At 39.2% G+C, this 21,193-nt stretch overlaps 4 protein-coding genes across 6 annotated transcripts; 3 read left to right on the forward strand and 1 right to left on the reverse strand.

Moving 5' to 3' along the window:
• The first annotated feature begins 1,080 nt into the window (after positions 1-1,080).
• Positions 1,081-4,862, forward strand: LOC125214604 (pentatricopeptide repeat-containing protein At5g55840-like). Its single transcript, XM_048115697.1, has 2 exons — positions 1,081-1,211; positions 1,295-4,862. The coding sequence occupies exons 1-2, from the start codon at positions 1,088-1,090 to the stop codon at positions 4,525-4,527; spliced, it is 3,357 nt and encodes a 1,118-aa protein (XP_047971654.1). The 5' UTR covers positions 1,081-1,087; the 3' UTR covers positions 4,528-4,862.
• A 322-nt stretch (positions 4,863-5,184) lies between these two features.
• Positions 5,185-9,190, forward strand: LOC125214605 (alpha-taxilin). 2 transcript variants are annotated; one of them, XM_048115699.1, is made up of 12 exons: positions 5,185-5,290; positions 5,404-5,664; positions 6,113-6,189; positions 6,398-6,503; positions 6,754-6,821; positions 7,084-7,161; positions 7,491-7,555; positions 8,021-8,087; positions 8,193-8,375; positions 8,513-8,569; positions 8,674-8,769; positions 8,866-9,190. In XM_048115699.1, the coding sequence occupies exons 2-12, from the start codon at positions 5,412-5,414 to the stop codon at positions 8,995-8,997; spliced, it is 1,182 nt and encodes a 393-aa protein (XP_047971656.1). In that variant the 5' UTR covers positions 5,185-5,290; positions 5,404-5,411; the 3' UTR covers positions 8,998-9,190. The 2 variants fall into 2 exon arrangements, with proteins under 2 accessions (XP_047971656.1, XP_047971655.1); XM_048115698.1 differs by having other exon boundaries at positions 5,192-5,290; positions 5,398-5,664.
• Positions 9,191-9,767: 577 nt separating this feature from the next.
• LOC125216898 lies at positions 9,768-12,294 on the forward strand. The gene is made up of 4 exons (XM_048118684.1): positions 9,768-9,921; positions 10,849-11,007; positions 11,097-11,390; positions 11,519-12,294. Exons 2-4 carry the CDS (start codon positions 10,873-10,875, stop codon positions 12,128-12,130), a joined length of 1,041 nt encoding a protein of 346 aa, XP_047974641.1. The 5' UTR covers positions 9,768-9,921; positions 10,849-10,872; the 3' UTR covers positions 12,131-12,294.
• A 605-nt stretch (positions 12,295-12,899) lies between these two features.
• LOC125216466 lies at positions 12,900-19,478 on the reverse strand. 2 transcript variants are annotated; one of them, XM_048118180.1, is made up of 5 exons: positions 19,021-19,478; positions 17,575-18,450; positions 15,903-16,907; positions 14,269-15,711; positions 12,900-14,190 (listed from the first exon to the last, which is right to left on the reverse strand). In XM_048118180.1, the coding sequence occupies exons 1-5, from the start codon at positions 19,223-19,225 to the stop codon at positions 13,049-13,051; spliced, it is 4,671 nt and encodes a 1,556-aa protein (XP_047974137.1). In that variant the 5' UTR covers positions 19,226-19,478; the 3' UTR covers positions 12,900-13,048. The 2 variants fall into 2 exon arrangements, with proteins under 2 accessions (XP_047974137.1, XP_047974136.1); XM_048118179.1 differs by having other exon boundaries at positions 12,900-15,711.
• Between the last annotated feature and the right edge of the window lie 1,715 nt (positions 19,479-21,193).

Genomic DNA, 21,193 nt, shown 5'->3' on the forward strand with positions numbered 1-21,193 from the left:
GCAAACCAGACCGGCCCGACGACCCGGTCCGACGCCTCTCTGCGTCGACCCGGTTCGGAGACACGGGGTACCACGCGCAGAGGGTGAACATAAGCGCGCTGACGTCGATGTCGGCGAAGTCTAGGAGGAGGATGTTTATGTTCGGGCCGGTGAAGTTCAAGCCGGAGATGGAGCTCAGCGCCATCAAGCAGAGGCAGCAGGGGAAGAAGCTGTCGGAGGAGCCCAAGAGCCGTTGGGGGGTAGTGCAGTCGAGTTTGAGGGGGAGGTCGCGGTTGTCCAGCGTCTTGGCTAGGTCGCTCGGCTGCATTCCGGCGGCGGCCGGCGGCGGATTGGAGCGGGTGGGGATTTGATTTTTTTATTTTTTTTTCAAATAAAGAGTTGGACTTTTGTATAAACTAAATTTTTTGTGTATATAAGTTTAAGAATTCTTGGAAGACAATGATTTTAGAGGATGGATCATATAACACATAAACTAAATTAAAATTTTTACAAATTTATGAGACTAAATATTACTCTTATGGCTTCATTGGAGTATGATTTTATCCGAATTTCACAAACAGAAGAAAAAAAGATTTACTACTAGTAAAATATGAAAACGCATCAAATTGTTAGAAAAACAATGAAGTATCGTGATATTCTATTCATTTTGAAAATTTTAAAAATTAGCAAGAAAAGAAAAATTATGAAGTTTAAATATGTCATAATAAACAAACAATAAAAAAATCGGCCGCACACAAAAATATGTTTAATTCTAGATTTTTCATTACTCGGCGACTATATCAAATGCAATTTCGTGAATTTTGTAATCTTAATAAGTGTAAATAAATTAAAATTTCATTGTTTTATTTTCAAATTTTACTAATCAAGACAAAAAACTTAACAAAATTTTGTGATTTTCCAACAATTTATAAATTGATAGGGTGTGAACTACGAAGGCGAATATATGATCTATTGAATATAACCAATTAGAGAGTTTGAAAATTTCCCTAAATTCAATTTCAATATACTCCTAAAATGTAATCTCCCCCAAAAATTTTCCTGTCACCACCCTGTAAGTAAAGCTATGGCATCGCGCTTCAGTTCAAGGATGGCGCCAAAATGTAATCTTTCTCTCAAAACTCCAAAAACCAGAACTCCACCGCCGTTTGATTACCCCAAAGATATCCCCCAATTTCTCAGAAACACCTGCAAATGCAGCGCATCTTCTCACGGTATATATCCCACCCTTAATAACCTGTGCATCTTCATAGAAAAGTTCATGTCTTTTTACAATTTGGTTGGGGTTGTTGAACAGGTAAAGAAGCTGCAAGAAGTGTATATGCAGTTCTCACAATCGATAGATGGGAGTCGCTGAATTGCATGAAATACAAAACGGCACCGCTTAGGCGAGTTCACGGAAGGTTAGCTCTCAAATTCTTGAAATGGGTTGTGAAGCAGCCCGGTTTGGAGCTCGCCCACATAACTCACTTGTATTCTATCACCACCCACATTCTCGTTAGAGCAAGAATGTATGATTGTGCTAAGTCGATTTTGAAGTATTTGTCGGACACGGGTTCGGGTCCAAGATCAGTTTTTTATGCGCTGATGGATACTTATCCTCTCTGTAATTCAAACCCTGCTGTTTTTGACCTGTTGATAATGGTTTATGTGAGAATGGGGGCAATTGATGATGCTTTAGAGGCTTTTCATTTGATGTGCTCAAGGGGGTTTAGGCCGTCGATGTATAGTTGTAATATGATTCTTGCAGCAATGGCCAAGGCTCGGCGTGCTGAGCCTGTGTGGCAGTTTTTTGGGGAGGTTATTGAGAATGGTGTGTGTCCGAATGTTGCCACGTTTAACATAGTGCTGAATGTGCTTTGTGGGGAGGGGAAATTGAAGAAGGCGAGTTATTTACTTGGGAAGATGGAGGAGAGTGGTTATGCCCCGACTGTGGTGAGTTATAATACGGTGCTGAATTGGCACTGTAAGAAGGGGAGGTATAAGGAAGCTATGCAGCTGTTGGATCACATGAATTTCCGGGGAATTGAGGCTGATGTTTGTACATATAATGTGCTTATAGATGATTTGTGTAAGAATAACACAAGTGCTAAAGGGTATCTACTCTTGAAGAAGATGCGGAAGAGGATGGTGATCCCTAATGAAGTCACGTATAATACTCTCATAAATGGATTTGTTAATGAGGGGAAAATGGGAGTTGCTGGGAAAATTTATCATGAGATGTGTAAGGTTGATGTTTCACCGAATTGTATCACTTATAATGCACTAATTGATGGGCATTGTCGCAGAGGCGATTTTGTCGAAGCTTATGGACTTCTTGATGAAATGCAAGCGAAGGGATTGAGGCCGAATCAGGTTACTTATGGATCTCTTTTGGATGGACTCTGCAAGCATGGAAAGTTGGATTCTGCGAGAAATCTACTTGCGAAGTTAAAGCTCGATGGAGTTACTGTCAACTCTATAATGTATACTACTCTAATGGATGGAGAATGTGGAAGTGGCAATCTAGCTGAAGCTATGGGGTTTCTTGATGGAATGTCTAAGAATAATATGCATCCTGATATTGTGACATACTCAGTTCTTGTAAATGGATTTTCTAAAGCTGGGAGGATAAATCATGCAAAGGAAATAATCTGTAAAATAGTTAGATCTGGAATCAGTATGAACAAAATTGTATATTCTACATTGATTTGCAATTTATGCAGACTGGGAAATATCGATGAAGCAATCAGATTTTATACCATAATGCTTCGTAGTGGTCATTTTCCAGATGCTTTCATATGTAACTTATTGATATCCACTCTTTGTCAAAGTGGAAATGTGGCGGAGGCGGAGGATTTCATGCATCACGTCCATAGAATTGGTCTTGCCAACTCTGCTACCTTCGATGCAATTATTGGTGGTTGTGTAAGTAAAGGAGACGTCTTGAGAGCATTCAAATTGTTAGATAAAATGGTTGAATTCGGCTACCAGCCTACCGCCTTGACATATGGAACTTTACTGAAGGGACTGTGCAAAGGAGCAGATCTTCAGGAAGCGCTTGACTTCTTTAGTAAGCTTAGGAAAATTCCTCATGCTACAGACATAGTCACCTACAATACCATGGTGGCTGAGTTATTTGCTCAGGGCTATTTCGCATCGGCTCTCAGTCTTATAGATGAGATGGTTGAAAACAACATGTTTCCTGATAGTTATGCATACGGTTGTCTGATTGCCGGTTTATGTAGGACGGGGAACGTCTTCACTGCAATTCTTCTGTTGGAAAGGGGAGTGCAGATAGGAACTCTTTCTCCGAACCAATTTATGTATTCGAGTATAATTAGTGGACTCGTCAAGATCGGCCAAGGACGAGCTGGCATTTACTATTTTGATGATTTGGTAAAGCAAGGTCTGAATCCGGATATAGTTACTCTTAATGCAGTTATTGATGCATGTTCAAGGACAGGAGAGCTCGATAAGATGGACTATGTCCTGTCAGTGATGGAGAGCCGGGGTTTAACCCCTAGTTTGACTACGTATAACATTCTCTTGCATGGGGAATCAACACGGAAAAATATTTCTGGTGTCTTCGCGTTGTATGGAGCCATCTTGAGTAATGGCTATGTTCCTGATAAATTTACTTGTCATTCTGTTATTCTGGGGCTGTGCAAATCCAGGATGCTGGATGTTGGAGCTAAGTTTCTGAAAATGATGATCGGAAGGGGGACTCCGGCAGATCATTTGACATTTGATATGCTTATAATAGCGTATAGTCAGAGAGGCGACGTGTCAAAAGCCTTTGATTTGCTGAATCTCATGAAGTCTGCTGGGGTTTCCCCTAGTGAAGTTACTTTCTCTTCTATCTTCAATGGCCTTAAAAGAATCTCAAGATGTCGTGAATCCCATGTTTTACTGCACGGGATGGTGGAGAGTGGTTTTATCCCGACAATCAGACAGTACTGCAGATTGATAACAAAAATGTGTAGGTGTGGAGATATACGGGGTGCTCTTAAGCTTAAAGACGAGATGGAGGCTCTTGGCATTAGCTCCCGCCAGGTGGCTGAGAGCGCGATGGTTAGGGGGCTCGTGCAGAGTGGGAAGACAACGGATGGGATGGCCATGCTGAAAAGCATGGTGATGAGCAAGCTCGTTCCGACCATTCCAACTTTCACTACAGCCATCCATGCGTTGTGTAAAGAATCTAAAACGTCCGAGGCAATGGAGCTGAAGCTTCTGATGGAACGTCATGGAGCTAGACCGGATGTTGTGACTTACAACGTTCTTCTCTCTAGCTTCTGCCGGAGTGGTGAATTTGCTCGTGTCTTCATGCTGTATGAGGAGATGAAACGCAGGAGTGTCGCCCCTGATGCCACCACGTTCTCCATTCTCATTGAGGCTGTTTCTGCTGAGAACGATTCTGTGAGAGGCGAGAAGATACTGGCCGACTTGGAGGAAGGAGGGTTCATTAGCCAGAGTTCGACTGGTGAACCTTGGGGTCGGAGATTGGCTGATGCTGTGGCGAATATAAACCTCACGAAAGGCAAACCTTGAGGCCAGTAGGTCCTATTTTGCAGAAACCTGCGCGGCTCCTCAGGCTGGCAAGGCAACAAAGGGCGCTATCATGTTGAATCCCAAACTCTGCTTCAGTAGCTCGAGCAGCCTTGGGTATGGCTGATGTTTGAGAACACACATCTGCAGTGCAGATCAACAAGGGACGAATGAGTGCAGCTCAGATCTAAGAAATGAAGAAAATGTAACTTGTTTTTCATAACGTGTTCATTGATTTAACTCAAATTGGCTTTAGTTCTTGAAGATGTGTAATTAACTAATTATGCAGATGTTGAAGCTGTATATATATATTCAACCTCTTTATTAGATACATGTATATGGAGTAGAATTTTTTAAATCATCCTATGAATAATTTGATGTTTAATGATAATGATTGATACTCATTTCTAAATATGTTTCTACTCTTTTGAGTATCATGTCTAGTTTGTATTGCTTCATTCTTGAATTATTTAATTTTTTCCACTCATTGGAGTTATATATTTTGGTAAATTTAAGTTTTGGTTGATGAAAAATACTACTAGTACTAATGTATTTAATTTTATTGGAACAATGTTGTCAATTTAACCACTCTTGCACAAAAATACAAAAATACAATTTAATTACTTTCCAAATGTACACTTGGCACCATTGCTTGCACTTAGAAATTCATTTTTTTTGCAGCACTCTTGAGTTCTTTTCTCTCTCCGTCCACATTAATATACCTCTCTCCATTTGAGTCATTTTGCAAAGCTGAAACCTCGTATCTGTAAGCCTCTCTATCATCTACATCTTTCAACCTCGTTTCCATGTGTTTTAAAACCTTAATTAAACAAATGTAAGCAAAAAAAATCAAATCTTTCGTGTTTCTCGAAGTTGTAGGTGCAAAAATGGGAGACCCTAACCCGAACCCGGAGGCGAATCAGCTCCCAGAAGCCGACTCGCTGCCTGATGGGTTTGTCGAATCCTCTACGGCGGAAGAAGAGGTGGATTACAAGGAGGAGAAGCTGCTGGAGCCCGGCTCGCGCCCCGAAGTTGTGATAGAAGATGGCGGTTCCTCATTGGGTAAATTGGTCGAGCACGTGGCGGATCAAACTCAATCAGCGGCTGCAGCTCAAGGCGACGTGAATGCCAAGGACAAATGTAATGTTCCTGTTTTTCAGCTTGGTGTGTTGTACAAAAGATGCTAGCTTTCTTTGATTGGTTTGTGATTCAAGTGGAATTTTTCGTCCATATTTGGGAGGTTATTGTTTTTTATACTGTTTGTATATGATATGTGATGTATGTTAATGGATTCTTGATGCTGTAAATGGAAAGGGATAATTCTTGATGTTCAGTGATGTTGTTTACACCATGAAAGAGAGGGTTTCATTCATTGATCAACAGTTTGATACTTGCTTCTGGCATATGATATATGGTCTTCAAAAAAAATGCCATGATGGCTTAAATGTAGTTTCCTAATTACATTGGTGCCGGAACAGATTTATGTGTTCTTGATTATGTTTTCAAGTTTTTGACTGTTTACAGCTCTAGATTTTCTTTTGCTTTTTTCACTACTTTGCTAAATCTAAGCTACTCACGGTTTTTGCAGCTGTTGAAGATGCTCAGACGCACACAGATACCTCAGTGGAGATTGCTGGGACTGGAACTACTGAAAACAACAAAAAGGTGTCCATAATGGATTCATCTTGAATAAATTGTGCCCTTCTATGTAATTATTGTAGAACTTTAAGTAATTTGGTTATTGGTACTCCTATCTTATCGTCCTTCAGGGACCCTTTGAGAGAAAGTGAACAATAGTTTAAAGGTCGCTTTGAAAATTGCATTAAATCCATTTCCTTGTAATTTTCTGATTTTCTCTAATTCATTCCATCAGGAAGCTCCTGAAGTCAAGCGCAAAATCAAACGTACCTTCAAATCAGAGAAGGAATATTTGGAGTTTACTTTGAAGTTTCAACAAGTCCTAACTGAAAGAGATTCTGGTTGGTTGCTGTAGTTTATTACCTTCTAATATGTTTTACTATAAGTTTAGTTCATATCACTCTGTAGACAATGTTTTTTGTATCCCAAATGTTTTATTTACAATTCAACCTTGTAACTCTGTAGTTTTTATGTAAACATCTCCATCTCTGTCTACTATCTAGTAACCTCATATATTTGCTTTAATTGGGGATAAGTCGTGCATCACAGTGCTTTTATTTGCTAATTTTTATATCTTTTTCTTATCTGCAGCTGTTGCTGTTAGAGATAAACTTGAGTCACTGTGTCGGGAGCTGCAACGTCAAAATAAAATGTTAATGGTATTTTCTTGGATTTCTCAGATCATCTACTCAACCAACACCTTTTTTTTAGACCGAAGTTTAGATCCATACATGCAGTCAGAAAATTTTCTTAGACCTCTTGTTTCTTAGGCCTCATGTTAATGGCCAGTATAGAACTTTCTTGCGGGAAAATGTTGGGAATGATGATACCCTTGACTGCTAACTCCATATCTTCCTGATCTCTGTCTGAAATATTGATATTAGTTCGCCTTTCTAATCACTTGCTGTTTGCTTGTTTCAGGAAGAGTGCAAGCGAGTGTCAAAAGACGGACAGAATTTGAGATTAGATCTGTCAAATAAGTTCCAAGATGCAATTAAGGTTTTATATGCTCCTGTCTACTGCCGTGTTTACTGTTCTATGCTCATCACTTTCTTGCATGTTTAAAAGATTCTTGGTTGTCAAGCAAGAAACACCAAATGACAACTAGCAAGATTTTTGTTAGTACTCCTTAAAAACTTTTCCTTACAACTTGCTCCTCTGAATTGTTTGTTGAAATTAGGTAGCTCTTATTGCATAAATGTATTCTTGTAGAGCGCATAACATCTGGAAGGTCGTTGCTCCATAAATATAAAGAGTTAAAGCTCAAAAATTGCTAACTGTGATTCTCTTTTCTATATTTATGTTTATGTTTTGCTTCTTTGTTGTAGGAAGTAAGCTGTAAGCTGGAGGAACAGAAAGATGAATGCATAGCTCAGCTAAAAGAGAACGAAATGTAAGACCAAATCAAGGGCTTTAGTTTATCTTGACATTTTAGAACTTTTTTCAGTATTGCCTGTGTGAGTATAAAACATCAGGGGCATTGTTTCAAGCTTCTGTGGGATGAAATGAAGAGAATGAAGTTAACATTTCTAGTTGATTATAGAAGATCATGTATACAAACCCTTTATATCTTTGATGGCGCCCATTCTCTGTTTCATAAATGTGGTTGTATGCTCAACCGAGATGCTTACATGATTGCATTCGTCAGTTCAAAACTAAGTAAACTTATTTAGTGCTTTCTTATTGTGTTGCTATGAAGCCAATTAATTGACTAGTCCTTGGACCAACTCTCTCTGTTCTCAGTTGAATCGGATAGCTTAGGTTTAGAAGGTGTCTCAGAATTTGCAAAAAAAGTTGCATTTATCGTCTTGCTTTATTCGCACCAGTTCCTTTCATGCACAAAATTCTCTAACTTCAGGTTGAAGATCAAGTTAAAACAACTTGTCGAGCAATATACTCTTTCCGAGCAGCAACATGCCCAGCAGGTACGTCCACGTCCAAGTATAAGGAATTATGCTTATACAAACTAATGGAGTATTACTTGTTTCTCACATTGAGCTGAAATTGGAATCTTTCATCTGGCTTTGCAGCTAAAACAGAAAGACCTCGAACTTCAGCTTTCTGATCTGAAACTTCAGCAACACGACGAGAAATTAAAGCAGGAGCAGGCTCAAATGAAACTTTACGCAGAACAAGTGGCGCAACTCTTAGGAACTGAAAAGAATTTGAGGTTGCAGTTAACAGCCGATGGCGAAAAGTTCCAACAGTTCCAGGTCGGCCCATTATAGTCTCTTGCACGTCACATTTCAATATCTTAACTATCATGAATTGCAAATTTGGCTACTTCATTGTGTTTCTTTCTCCCATAACTTGGTTTCTTTCTTCCCACTTTGTAATCCATGTCTACCAGGAAGCATTATTGAAGAGTAACGAGGTTTTTGAAACATTCAAGCAAGAAATTGAGAAGGTATAGATTGTCATGACGTTACTTTCCAAAGATTTTCCTCTATTTGATCCATATCTGTTCCTTTTCCTAATATAAATGTTAAAACTCTGGTTTGGTAAAACTAGATGGCGAAATCAATTAAGGACCTCAAGAAGGAAAACACCTTCATGAAGAGCAAAAGCGAGAAATCAGATATCACCCTAATCGAACTGGCCAACGAGGTATGAACTACAATTTGCTGTCGAAAAACACCTTTTGATCTTCATTCTGTATGACATGAACTGACTTTGAAATGTCTGCTTACCCCTCCCGAGCAGCGCGAGCTCCTGAAGAAACAACTGGAGAAAACGAGAAATCAGAAGGACAAACTGGAATCGCTGTGTCGATCCCTCCAAGCAGAGAGGAAGACAAGTTCAGTTGCAAGCAATAGTTCAGATACTGTTGTATGAACTCAGCTGTTTGGAGTGGAGTGCTATAAAGTAGACATGTATTCCAAAGGGCTGATGTTGTTAAACTTTGCCAAATTAAGGTTGTCCTAACAAATTTTGTTGGCTGAGTTGAGTGAACTTTTGGTGTTTCAGACTGCATATCCCTTGTATATTGTTATGTTGCAACAGCTATTGAAAAATCTTTTCATATTAACTGCTTCCTTCAAAATTGTGCCTGCACTTCACATACTATGCTTTGTGAAGGACTTGATTAGATTTGATTTTTAACCCAATAACTTGGTCTTGGCAAATGTTCTACATCTGATTAACCACAAGAGGCTGGTTTTCTTTTAATTGGGAAAATTATAGCTAAAGTCCTTAATTTTGAGAGAATTAATTAACTAAAAATAAACTAAGTTGGGAAAAATAACCTATTTCAATAGTAGAAGTAAGTGTTGAAAATGGTTCAAATAAGAACCTTCTTATTGTGGAAATATCTGAACCAATGACACAGCCCTTTATTACATGATTAATTCATGGGTTTAAGAATTTTAATTTGGTAGCTCGATAAGGTCAGATCTATAATTTCCATAAAAATATATCAAATCAATTATTCATATTATACCAGATTTGACAACACCCCACCTAAGGAGTGGGTGACCAAAAACATGCCAAATCCAACAAAGTAAAAAAAAAATCTGAATTTTTATTTTTAGAGTTAAATCAATTTGGCGTGTGGAGTAGTTAAGCCCATGCGACGTCGTTTGCTTCTTCCCTCTGAAAAAGTACCAACTTTTGTACGACTTGGGCTATATCTCCTTTTCTCTTCCGTCCTCACCCACTCCAAATTCCTCAATCCCTCTCTCCCCTCTCTAAAGATCCGTTTTTGCTCGAGGGTTTTTAATTGCGTAGCGTTCCGTCGCTAGCTCGCTGGTATTTTCGAAGGTGGTGATTTCGTCTTTCGTTTTGATGCTTTCCTTTGCAATTACACTTTGATGTCATCGAGTTCTGAATCGTTGGTTGTTTTGGTGGCTGTTTGAATCGAATCATGATTGATCCTTTTCTGAAACTCTTGTATGGGTTTAATGTGTTCTTTTCTAGTCAATGAACAGGAAATTTCTATCTTGTCTTAATTGGTTTTCTCTTGTTGAACTTCTTACATATGTTTGTTTGCCACTATTCTGAGTTTTTGGGGTGATTTAAGCACTAATTTGTTTCTGGATAGGTAGATTGAATAGCCTTGTAGAAAATTAGAAGAAGGCTTTTGGGTTGAGCTGAGACTATATATAATGATGTTTGATTTAGCAGATATGTGTGTAAGAATCTAGTTCAATTGGATGGTGTTAGGATTAATATTTTGCAGTTGGTGAGGAAAATTGGACTAATTGTCATTGGACACATATTTTGCTGAGAAATTGAAGTTAAGAAGCAGTTAGTTCAGTTATGGTGTATACAAGCTCTAGGTGTAGGTAGTGGATTATTTGAACTTTGCAGAACCCTTCTCGTTATGCCTGAATTTTGTTTGTGATTCTTGGAAATATGCATTTTTGGAAATTATAGCCATGACTTATTCATCTGTCATCATTTTGGTTGAGTAATGAGGTGTATGGTTGTTCTGTGATTTTTGGATTCATCCCAGATACCTCCTTGATTATTGATTGGTAATTGTTTTTGCAATTGGGGTTTTCATCCTCAAAAGATGCTCCCATAAGGAATAGGTGCCCGATTAGACTGCAATTTGGTGATCCTTCTTTTGGAGCCAATACGTTGTTCTTTTCATGCTATCTGCTATGGATATCACAGTTTTTGCAGCAATCAACATCTTGCTTCAAGATTCATCTCTTTTTTTTGTGTGTTTTATGATTGTATCAGGTTGCAGATCATTGCATTTCGAGGATGGATTTTTTCTTTGGAAACTCGAACGAGGGATCTTCAAATTTTGACCAGGGCATGTTTAGGTGTCCGTTTCTGAGGAACATCAATGAACCAACTAACTTCTCCTTCACATCATCGATGGCTTTCCCTATTCCTGTAAGTCATATGCCTCTCTTTCACTTTCCATGTTTGCCCGTATCATTATCTAATAGATGCCCTTTTCTCTGCTGTCTTGCTCATATTAGGCACGGGATGGGAAGGGTCCCATATTTGAGGATGGTCCCAATTTTGATATGGCATTTAGGCTCTTCCATGGGCAAAATGGTGTTGTTCCGCTTTCCGGCAGGCCATTTCTTCCGACTCAGAAGTCTCAGCCCCAATCATCACAAGCTCAATTCAACCCCTTGGCGGCTAAAGCAGCGACCATTAGCCTCTCCGGTTTTGGTGCAGGGGGGGCTTTTGGTTTCGATGCTTTCTTCGAAAAATGGGGGAAGGACAACAAGAAACCGAAACCCTCAAAAAAGAAATCTTCTTCAAAGGTAAAATTTGCTCCTTTCGCTATGCAGCTCATTTCATATTCTGAAATACTCATCTTATTGGCTATACTTTGTCTACCAATAACTAATCTCGACATGCAATAGTTAAAGATGTTTATGTGTGAATCCAGGGAGAGAAATCAGGCCATGAAGCAATGGGCGATGATTGGTTGCAAAAAGGGAACTGCCCCATTGCAAAGTCCTATCGGGCCGTGAGTAGTGTGCTTCCTCTTGTAGCAAAGGCCCTTCAGCCCCCTCCTGGCATGAAGTATAGGTGCCCTCCTGCAATTGTGGCCGCCAGGAGTGCTCTAGCAAAAACTGCTTTCGCCAAAAACCTTAGGCCGCAGCCCCTACCTGCAAAAGTGCTCGCCATCGGACTTCTGGGAATGGCAGCTAATGTACCTCTAGGAATATGGAGGGAACACACTGAAAAATTCTCGCCATCGTGGTTTGTTGCTGTCCATGCTGCTGTGCCATTCATAGGCATGCTCAGGAAATCTGTGCTGATGCCAAAGGCAGCCATGGCATTCACCATAGCGGCATCTATTTTAGGGCAGGTGATCGGATCAAGGGCGGAGAGGTACCGGCTCAAGACAGCTGCTGATGCGAGGAAATTGGAATTTGCTGAAACTTCAGTTATCGGGCCAGACGTTACTGGGATTAAATGCCGGGAAAACGCCGATTGGAGTTCAAATTCTCTGCAAGTTCCTGGTACCTCATCCCCACCTGAGGTTTTCTGCTGATCTTGGGTTACTCCATTCTTGGTTCTGTTGCAGGTCTAGTTATATGCAAAAGTGAGCTTCTATTCTTGTTGTTTTTATATACCACCGAAGTCCTCCAGAAAAATTGGTGAAATAAATGTAAGAATTAAGAGAAGTTTATATTATAACTGAGGCATTTTTATGTATATGCATGTGTTGATTGAGAGATTCTTTTGCCCTCTTATTTTGCCTGTTCAATTGTAAAATAATTCCAAAAATGGAAGGTTGTATAGTAAAGAAAGTCCACAATGGTCTTGGCTCCTTGATTGATTAGTTGTTTGAGTTTCTGATGTAACTAAAAGTAAACTGTTTGGCTGTTTGCAATAGTCAGAGAGAGAGAGAGAGTTGTTTAAGTAAGAATTGATGGGACAGGTCACAGTTAGCTGTCCTAACCCCATTACAAAACTGATAGTCAACACATCACATGGGAGTTGCAACTCACCAAAGCACACTAAAAAGTCAAATGCTTATCTTGATTTAAAAGATGCTAAATAATTTAAATTTAAAATTGTAAGAGTATAGAAGCAAAATAAAACTTGTATTGCAGAGAAAAGTGTATTGTATTAGCAAGTGTAGGGACTCTCATATATTTATATTTACAGATTACAGAGGTAGGTTCATCTAATCTTAAACGATTACATACCAAGAGACAAATTACTCCCATACTACTTGAATTGAATCATTTCCCTGTATAGTGAAAACCAACACATTCAATCTCTCCTACTAGCCAAACATTCTTGACATGTTCTCAGAGTTGAACAAAATTTGGATAAAGTTACTGTAGTATTTGATCAGATGCAACAAAGACAGAAGCAATAGTACAGCTACAAATACAAATGTCAAAAACTATTATACAATGCGAGCAAAAAAAGAAGAAAGTATGGATTGCAAGTGTTTCTACTACCTGCCTACATCCCTACTGTTAATCCATCTACCATCGGTGTCGAAGACGATGTTACCTCCCTGCATCCTAGCATAGTGCATTTTGATGGCCGCCACTGGATCTGTAAGGTTAGGATACTCACCTCCAAACATCATCCTTCCTTGTCCAGCAATGCCAACACCCGACGATGTTCCTGCAGCTGCATTGAGTGTGTTTCTTCTCTGCATTTCAGCCAGCGTATCATCTTGTACCTGCTTCACACCAATGCTACTGCACATCTCTCTTCTTTGGAAAACAGAAGTGCCATCAACGGGGCCATGCAACGAAGATGGCATGAAATTGCTAAATGCAGAGGGGTATTTGGCCAGCAGGCGAGCAGAATCCAGCATGGGAGGGACCGGTGTTGTCTGTATCCTGTTTCCATCCCAAAGCGTGAATCTCCTAGCAGGCATCTTCTCAGGGGGAGCGTAGCCATTGCAGTCGAACTTTGACTGGGCAGAATCCTTCTGCTCGGAAATGAGTTTGAGTCTTTGATTCTGGCTGCTGCTACTCTCACCAGCTCGTTCAACGGGTTTCTGCAGGGAAGATGATAAGATCTTACCAAACAATTTCACATCACCTTTTCTCGGAGGATTGTTGTCACCAGCAGATGAGCAGCTTGATTGCGGTGGAGTTGAACGATCCCTGACTCGTTCCGGAGGTGGAAACGAGAGATCATTCTTCCTTGCTTCCTTGCACTTCTGAAGTGAGAAATCTGTATGCCAATCTGAATTCGAATGTTCACCATGACGAGCAGAGCTGACATCCCTCTTTGTCCCTTTCATAGTCTGCAAGGAAAGGGGGTACCCCTGGAGAATCTGGGAAGATCCCAACGAGTAGCTAGAAAGATGTGTTCCATCATTCCCATTAGCCTCAACAGGTAGTAAAGCGTTGCGGTTTGGAGTATCACTGTATTTAATAGGAACTGAAAATATTGATGTTGAAGCCACGGATGCTAAGCGGCCATTCTGTGGCAACGAGCTGACACTAGATTTTTCAGCAGAACACATTCCAACATTGGCCTCTTTTGGGGTATTGAACTTCTTACAAGTTTGTGTAGAAGAATGTGTATCAACAGAGGTATGAGAAAGCTCAAATTTCTTCCAGCATGTTTCATGGCCTGTGTCATTAACATCAGTAGAATCAGATAAATGAACTTTGGGTAAAAGAGGTACGTCACATTGTTTTTCTTCAGCACCATTGCCATTCGAGACCTTAACTAAAGCCCCCTTCTCAGCCTCATTTGGCCAGTCTGGAACTTCTTCTTTAGCCCCTCGTCTGGACTCCATATTCAAGGCAACAGCTGTAGTTTGAGGATATTGGACATCTTTAACTGGCTTATCATCCCCACGAGCAACTAAAGCTGAATTCTCTAGAACCAGTTCACCAGTTGTAGAATCAAGAGGGCATTGTCCTTGATTCCCTTCGAATGTTTTAACTTCAGGAGCCATATCCACAATCTCAGATTCATGATCAGACTTCATGCGAGGTGGTGGGGAAGTCTCCTTTGTCTCGTATTCTGAGCTGTTGTTGCTAGTGCCCAAGTAAGTCCCCATATTACAATCATCTTCGATGTCACTACCACCTCCATCAACATCACCTGATGCAGCTCCAGAGCCAAGCTGAACCATATCCAACCCAAGGGACTTTCTAGCCTTGCTAAAGAACACCTTGCACTGATTGGCAGATTTTGTTCGGACACAATGAGAGACCATACGAAAATCTTTCCCATGAGATGACACGGCCCGAATGAAGATGGATTTCTCCTCATCTGACCAATCAGTTGAATTCATTTCGCCGCAGCTCTCATCCGAGCACTCACTATCAACATCCTCAGTGACCTCAGGGGTCAAAGGCCATTTTACAGACGGACTGATTCGTGGACAGCTCGTATCTTTGTAACCGTCACCAAGGTCAACAGAACTTGTGATGGAAGAACTCGTAGTCTCAGGCGATAAGGAGCCACAAATGCCAGCTAACACATCAGCAGCTTCTGTCTCCATATCATTGTTGTCCATATCCTTACTGTCAGACCCCTTCAACAGATGATCAACGACCCTAGGGGGGGCGCAAGAACTAGATGCACCACCAAGAGAGGATCTTGATACGCCTTTCTGCCGGACATCCATGCCCTTATCAATGTTAGCCACAATCTCAGAAGCTGCACCCAACATATCAAGAGAAGCAGCATTGAACTCACGATTCCTTCTTTTCCCCGAACCAACAAGGTAATTTGTTGTTTGGGATTTTCTTTGCTTGATGAAGCCGGAATTCTTTCTAGCTTCCTCAAACCATTTTGACTTGTGATTTTTGTAATAGAACTCGATGCAATCTGCCACGGTTTTATGATCCAGAAAAGATGCTATCTTCCTGAAATCCTTCCCGTAGGCAGCAAGCTTTTTGATAAAAATTACTCTCTCTTCAGTTGCCCACGGGTTAATGATAGACCTTTCTTTTTCAACAGTAAAAGGATCTTCGACAAGACCATTGTTTGTGATAAACCTTGACATCTTCACGTTCTTGTCCAAAATTAAAGCTGGCATCTTCAGAGTATTCCTATTGGGTTTGAATGCCAACTGTGAAAGCAAATTGTTCACGTAGTCGATCACTTCATCGGCAGGAACTGTTTGAAAACCTCCAGCTGCAAAACATTTCCAGATAAGTAATTAAACATCGGAAACAAGTATACATACACTCAACAAACTTGAGATTCTTAAAGATCTGAAAAGATCATAAAATAGGGAGGTAAATATGGGTATCAAAGTAACAGCATGCTTCCATAGTCACCCATTTGTTATAATAGACAGAAAAGATATAAAGCAATAAGCTTACCATAAGAAGAAACTCGAGAACGATGTCTTTTATGGCCATTTCGACTTGGATCAAACTTCTTCCGAGTTTTCCCTCGAAGTGTCTTGATAGAAACTACTTGGCCTTCCTTCCAGAAATGTTGAAATACCTTAAACTTGAGGACCAAAACCTTCTCCTTGAACTGGAGAAATTGCTTCCTCTTTAGAAATCTTTCCTTAACTGCAGAGGAATTGCTTGGCAAAGAAGAGAAGAAAGAATCAACAGAACCATCAAAACGGCACTGTTTGGGCAGTAACTTATTTATCTCCTCCAAAGCTCTGCTGGAAGCATCCCTATTGGAAGAGAGTATTGCGCCCCAAATATTGCCCACGTCGCGATCCTCACGAATAGTATTCCTAGTAAGTACATTACTACTGACATACCCATGGCTTTCGGGAGAATTGGAAACATTCTTCAAACATTTCGTATCCAAGTTGCAAGATTTGTCCACATCCACATTTCTAGAATCTTCTGAAAATTCTTCTTTCTCAGGTGAAAAGATGGCAGGCACATCCACAAATTTCGACGTAGCACTGCCTGGGCTATCCGTATCCACATCTTTGGACACAGCATGCCCAACACCATATCTGGAAGCAGTATCTAGCAATTCACAAGGTTTTGATTGCTGCTCTCCTACCGATGTCCTGGGACCGGCTGGGTGAGATATTGATGACTTCAGTTCCGTTTCAAGTGACTCAATCTCAGATTCTGTAATTTCAAGTGCTTTCAATACATCTACCTTCCATACCAACAACTTATCCATGGATATCCTTTGAGTATCACCATATTCTGCAGAACATGGATCATTGGGCTGTAGTAATTCATTTATCAAAGAGCTCAAATTCGTAATAGATTCAAGCTCCAAATTTTGTAAGTTAATAGGTGAACCAGCATAGTGTGACAGGGATGCAGTACTGGGAGAACAGCTTACATTACTAGCATCACAATCCATATTTGCCTCCTTGGCAGATTTTTCTTCGAGAACATCTATTCCACGGAAGAAATAGTAGTAGGTTAGAAGAAATTTATAGACATAAAGGATAAACTAAAATTTTGATGAATAATATGAACGACCAAAGTTCCAATAAAGCATCGAAAAAAAGTTCACTGAGTGAGGAATTTCATATTACAATCCATGGCAAGAGGATAAAAAACTTAATCCCCAGTTGTACTAATATTTCAAATGCAAAAGACTGACTTGCATATAGAAACATTAACTATTTTCCATATTATAAAAGGAAGCTATAAAAATCAGCTACAAGATGTATACATATCGTTCATTAAGACTTTAAGATCATGTTCAACCAACAAAGTGTGCAACAGAGCACCAATGCCATCACTTCTAGTTAATTAGAGTTAAGGAAATCATATATTAACTAAGAAATTAAGAAAGACTAACAGGGACGTGGCTGCAGTTTAGGATGAATATTAAAGAATAGATATAAAGAATTTATTGACAGAATAAAACAAGGGAGGGAGCACCGACAGCTACAATGCAAAAATCTTTAAAAAATCAAGCTGCAAAGCACAATAACAATCCTACATACTCTTTTTCCAGCTAAGGTGGGACAGGATACACATACAGGCAATCAGTTTACACAATATAGTTAAGAAACAGAGGAAGTAAGATGCTCAGCGGTGACCCATATATTACCTGGTGAATAACTACAAGCAACCGAAGATGGAGTAGCAGGTGAGGCACACTCCAACAATCTTTCAACTCTTGCACTCTTCTCAACCAGGTTGACGGATTGAGACTGAGGTGATTCTGTACTAACGACACTAATAGAGGATTCGCTTTTGGTAGTACCATCTTCAGGGCCATCGACTTTCTTCTTCTCATACTTTGCCAGTCCCTCACCCCAACCAAGGCGCCTTTTTTTCCTAGATCCAGTATCTTCAGATTGGGTGGGACTATTTGATCTATCACAAGAAACATCTACAGTAAGAGACTTGCTGGGAATTGCATTCTTCAGCTGCACTTCAGTCAGAACCTCAATAGAATCCTGCCCTAGACTCTTTGAGCTGGTAGAATGATTGATACATGTACTGCCCACCTGGCTCCACTTTAGAGGTTCCAACTCTACTGGCCCCAAGCAGTTCTCTTTTTCAGATTCTTGACCTTTACCAGTCGTCTCATCAGTAATGTTATCCACTTTCTCCTTCACGAGAGATTCAGTTAGGGATTGATCTGATACACTTATAGAATCAAGCGGGGCATGAGAGACCCTGTCGCTTCTGCTGCTGCTATTGTGGCATGGTTGGATGTATTCTATGGACCTCGGGTTGTTTACTTCAGTGATAGTTTCTCCAGTTGAATTATGTGGTACAGCAGCTTCCCAAGAGGGGCCTTTCCACTCTTTCCGGGTAAAGGAACCCCTATTATTCTTATAATACCTTCCATTACCACGGGTGCTAAAGGTTTGGCTACGTTCATTTTCCAAATTTCTATCAAACCGTGAACTAAAAGGCGCAACGCCTTGGCCAGGATCACCAGAATACATAGACCAACCACCCTGCTTGCTCTGACCTGTAGCAAATGAAAACACACAACAAGGAGAAAAGGAATCAGCATAAGCAAAAACAACATTCCTTAGCTAAAAAATAAAGATGAGAATGCGTTCTAGGCAACTCACCGCGCTCTTTATCAATGAAAAGTAAAACCAAAACGAAACCAACAAAAGTTATATTTTTCTCTCTTTCTTTCCTATCAAACTGAATCCCACACAACACAAATACATCCTGAAAACAAAACCATGGCAAATAACCCGGTGCACATGTCTCTTAACCACAAAAGGTATTTTAGGAATTAAACACGAGCAAAAGTATCTCCACAACAACCTAATCCTCTTAAAGCTTCCATCTTCCAAAACTGGAAATCAACAAAACCCACTTTCAACCCCAAACCAAAACGTCTTTGACAGACAACAACCTAACACACTTTTAAATAAGCACTATTCCAGGGTTAATTAAACTGAAACACAAAATTTCTCATTTAAAAACCACTCCACTTTTGCCCTAAACAGTAATTTCAGAAACCCTAAAAATAAAATAAAAAAAGATTAGATCTCTTTCTGATTTTGTCTCATTGTTTACTCACCAAGGGAGCGGAAATCAGAATACCACCGCTGCTGCTGCTGCTGATGATATGGAGGCGGAGCGTGGTGGTTGCGGTGCGGCTGCTGCTGGTGCTGGTCCCTCCATTTGTGAATCCCGCCGCGGCCCAATCCTCCGGCGACGGCAGAGGCGGATCTGTCGTGCTTCCGAAAATCCCTTCGATCCCAAGGCAATGGCTCCGGAGGCATGAAAATCAACTGATTCACTACTTCAGCGGCGGCGGTGGCTGCTTCCCTTCACGCGGCGTCGTTCCAATCTCAAACAATCCCCTCAATTTAACAAATGGGCATCGACTGGAGGTGGAGCCAAAACACTGGACTACAAGATAGCTTAGAAATTGAGAGAGCTGTGAATTTGGGGGCTGCGAATTTTATCCCTTTTTGCTTGTTTCTGGAGGCGGGGAGAAGAGGGAAGAAATTTTTTGTGAGAGTTTATTGATTCTGTGAGGTGATAAGGTACAAAAGAGAGATGAGAGAGGATACTTCTTTTATTAAAAAATAATTACCAAATAAAAAATATTATTTGTTTTTGTTAAATCAAAATTTAGGGTTTCAGTAGCTTCAATTCGAATTTATTTTCCTCTAATTTTAGTTGTCGGTGTGGTTTTTAATATTTTACTACGATATTTAGGTGTATTCCACCTATATACTCAATTTTATTCTTCTGTTAAAAATAGTAGGAGGAGGAGTACTACTATTTTTTAAAATATCCAAAAAATTGAAAAGTCCATCCTACATTTCCATCCTTTTCAAATTCAAAATTTTATTGTTTGACTAGTTTTAAAAGAAATATACTTGCACTTTGGAGTGTTACATACACTTCAATGACCCAACATTTTGTTAGTATTATTTTAAAAGGTGTAATTTAAATGTAATTATTCTAGTTTCCCTTATTTATTTCATTTATTAAAAGAAGAATTTTAAATAAATAAAATAAAAGGGAAGAATATAATTTGGAACGTCTGAAAAGAAAGTATTGAGACATCATAAATTCATAAGGGAATAGAATAATGTTTTATATAATTATTTAATTAGGTTGCTTGTTCCATTGGCAAGGTATCATACCTTGCTTAAATAGAATAGACATATTTATCTAAAGGGATATTGGCATCTAATATCACGAAACTTTTAAAAAGTTGGATTTTTTTCATGAATTTTAAAATTGGCAAATAATATCACGAACTTTACCTTGGGTTTGTTTTTTCCCACGAATGAAAAAATTCATGTTATTTTAATAGATTGAAGAACAATTTTTGAGGGTGTGCTTCAAGAAAAACTATCTTCAAATATTGAAAAACTTAAAACTTTCGAAATTGTTGTCGAGAAATTACGAAAAAAAATCGGTATCATAGTATTATTTGTGGGAATTTTTTCATTCGTGGGAAAAAACAAATACGTGGTAAAATTCGTGATATTATTTGTCAATTTTAAAGTTCGTGAGAAAAACTCAATTTTTTAAAAGTTTCGTGATGTTAGATGTCAATATTCCTTATCTAAAATAAGCGTAGAAGTGTATATATGGCACCTTTTCCAAATAAAGTATTCCTATTTTCCCCAGTAGTCAGTCACAATTTTAACATTTTCGTTATGTTTTCAAGATGGGTTGTATATATTATAAGGAAATATATGCAAATAATTATTCCTCGTCAATTTATCAATCATATTCAAATTGATATTTTTATATAGCTCGTAGTGGATCTCCATGCACTCTATATATTTCAATTTTTTGTAATAGTAAAATAATCTGATTTAATTCTTATGGGCCCATTGCTTTAATGGATCTTCGTTAGGCCCAAATTCTCAATTTTGTTAAGTCTCTTTCAATTTTTTTAAAAGGATATTTTTACACTCATGTTTCCTAGTCCATTTGCATTTGCATTTGCAATGACAAATTGGTCATGTAGATTTAATCATGCTAAAGGATACAAGTTCGAATTTCACAATATTTGTACATTTAGTACAAAATGATAAATAAACATATATTTTTGAAGACCTTGCATATCACAGTTGAATCAAATCTGAATCTTTACCTTCGAACATTAACAACTCCACTATTAAGTCAATATAAATTCACATTGGTTAATTGCTTTGTTTATAAAAAAACAGGTGTCAGAGTATCAAATTGGTTTGCTGTCATTACCAAATCGTTATATGTTT

This window comes from Salvia hispanica, chromosome 3 (genome assembly GCF_023119035.1).
Source record: "Salvia hispanica cultivar TCC Black 2014 chromosome 3, UniMelb_Shisp_WGS_1.0, whole genome shotgun sequence".
In the NCBI taxonomy this organism is placed as follows: Eukaryota; Viridiplantae; Streptophyta; class Magnoliopsida; order Lamiales; family Lamiaceae; genus Salvia; species Salvia hispanica.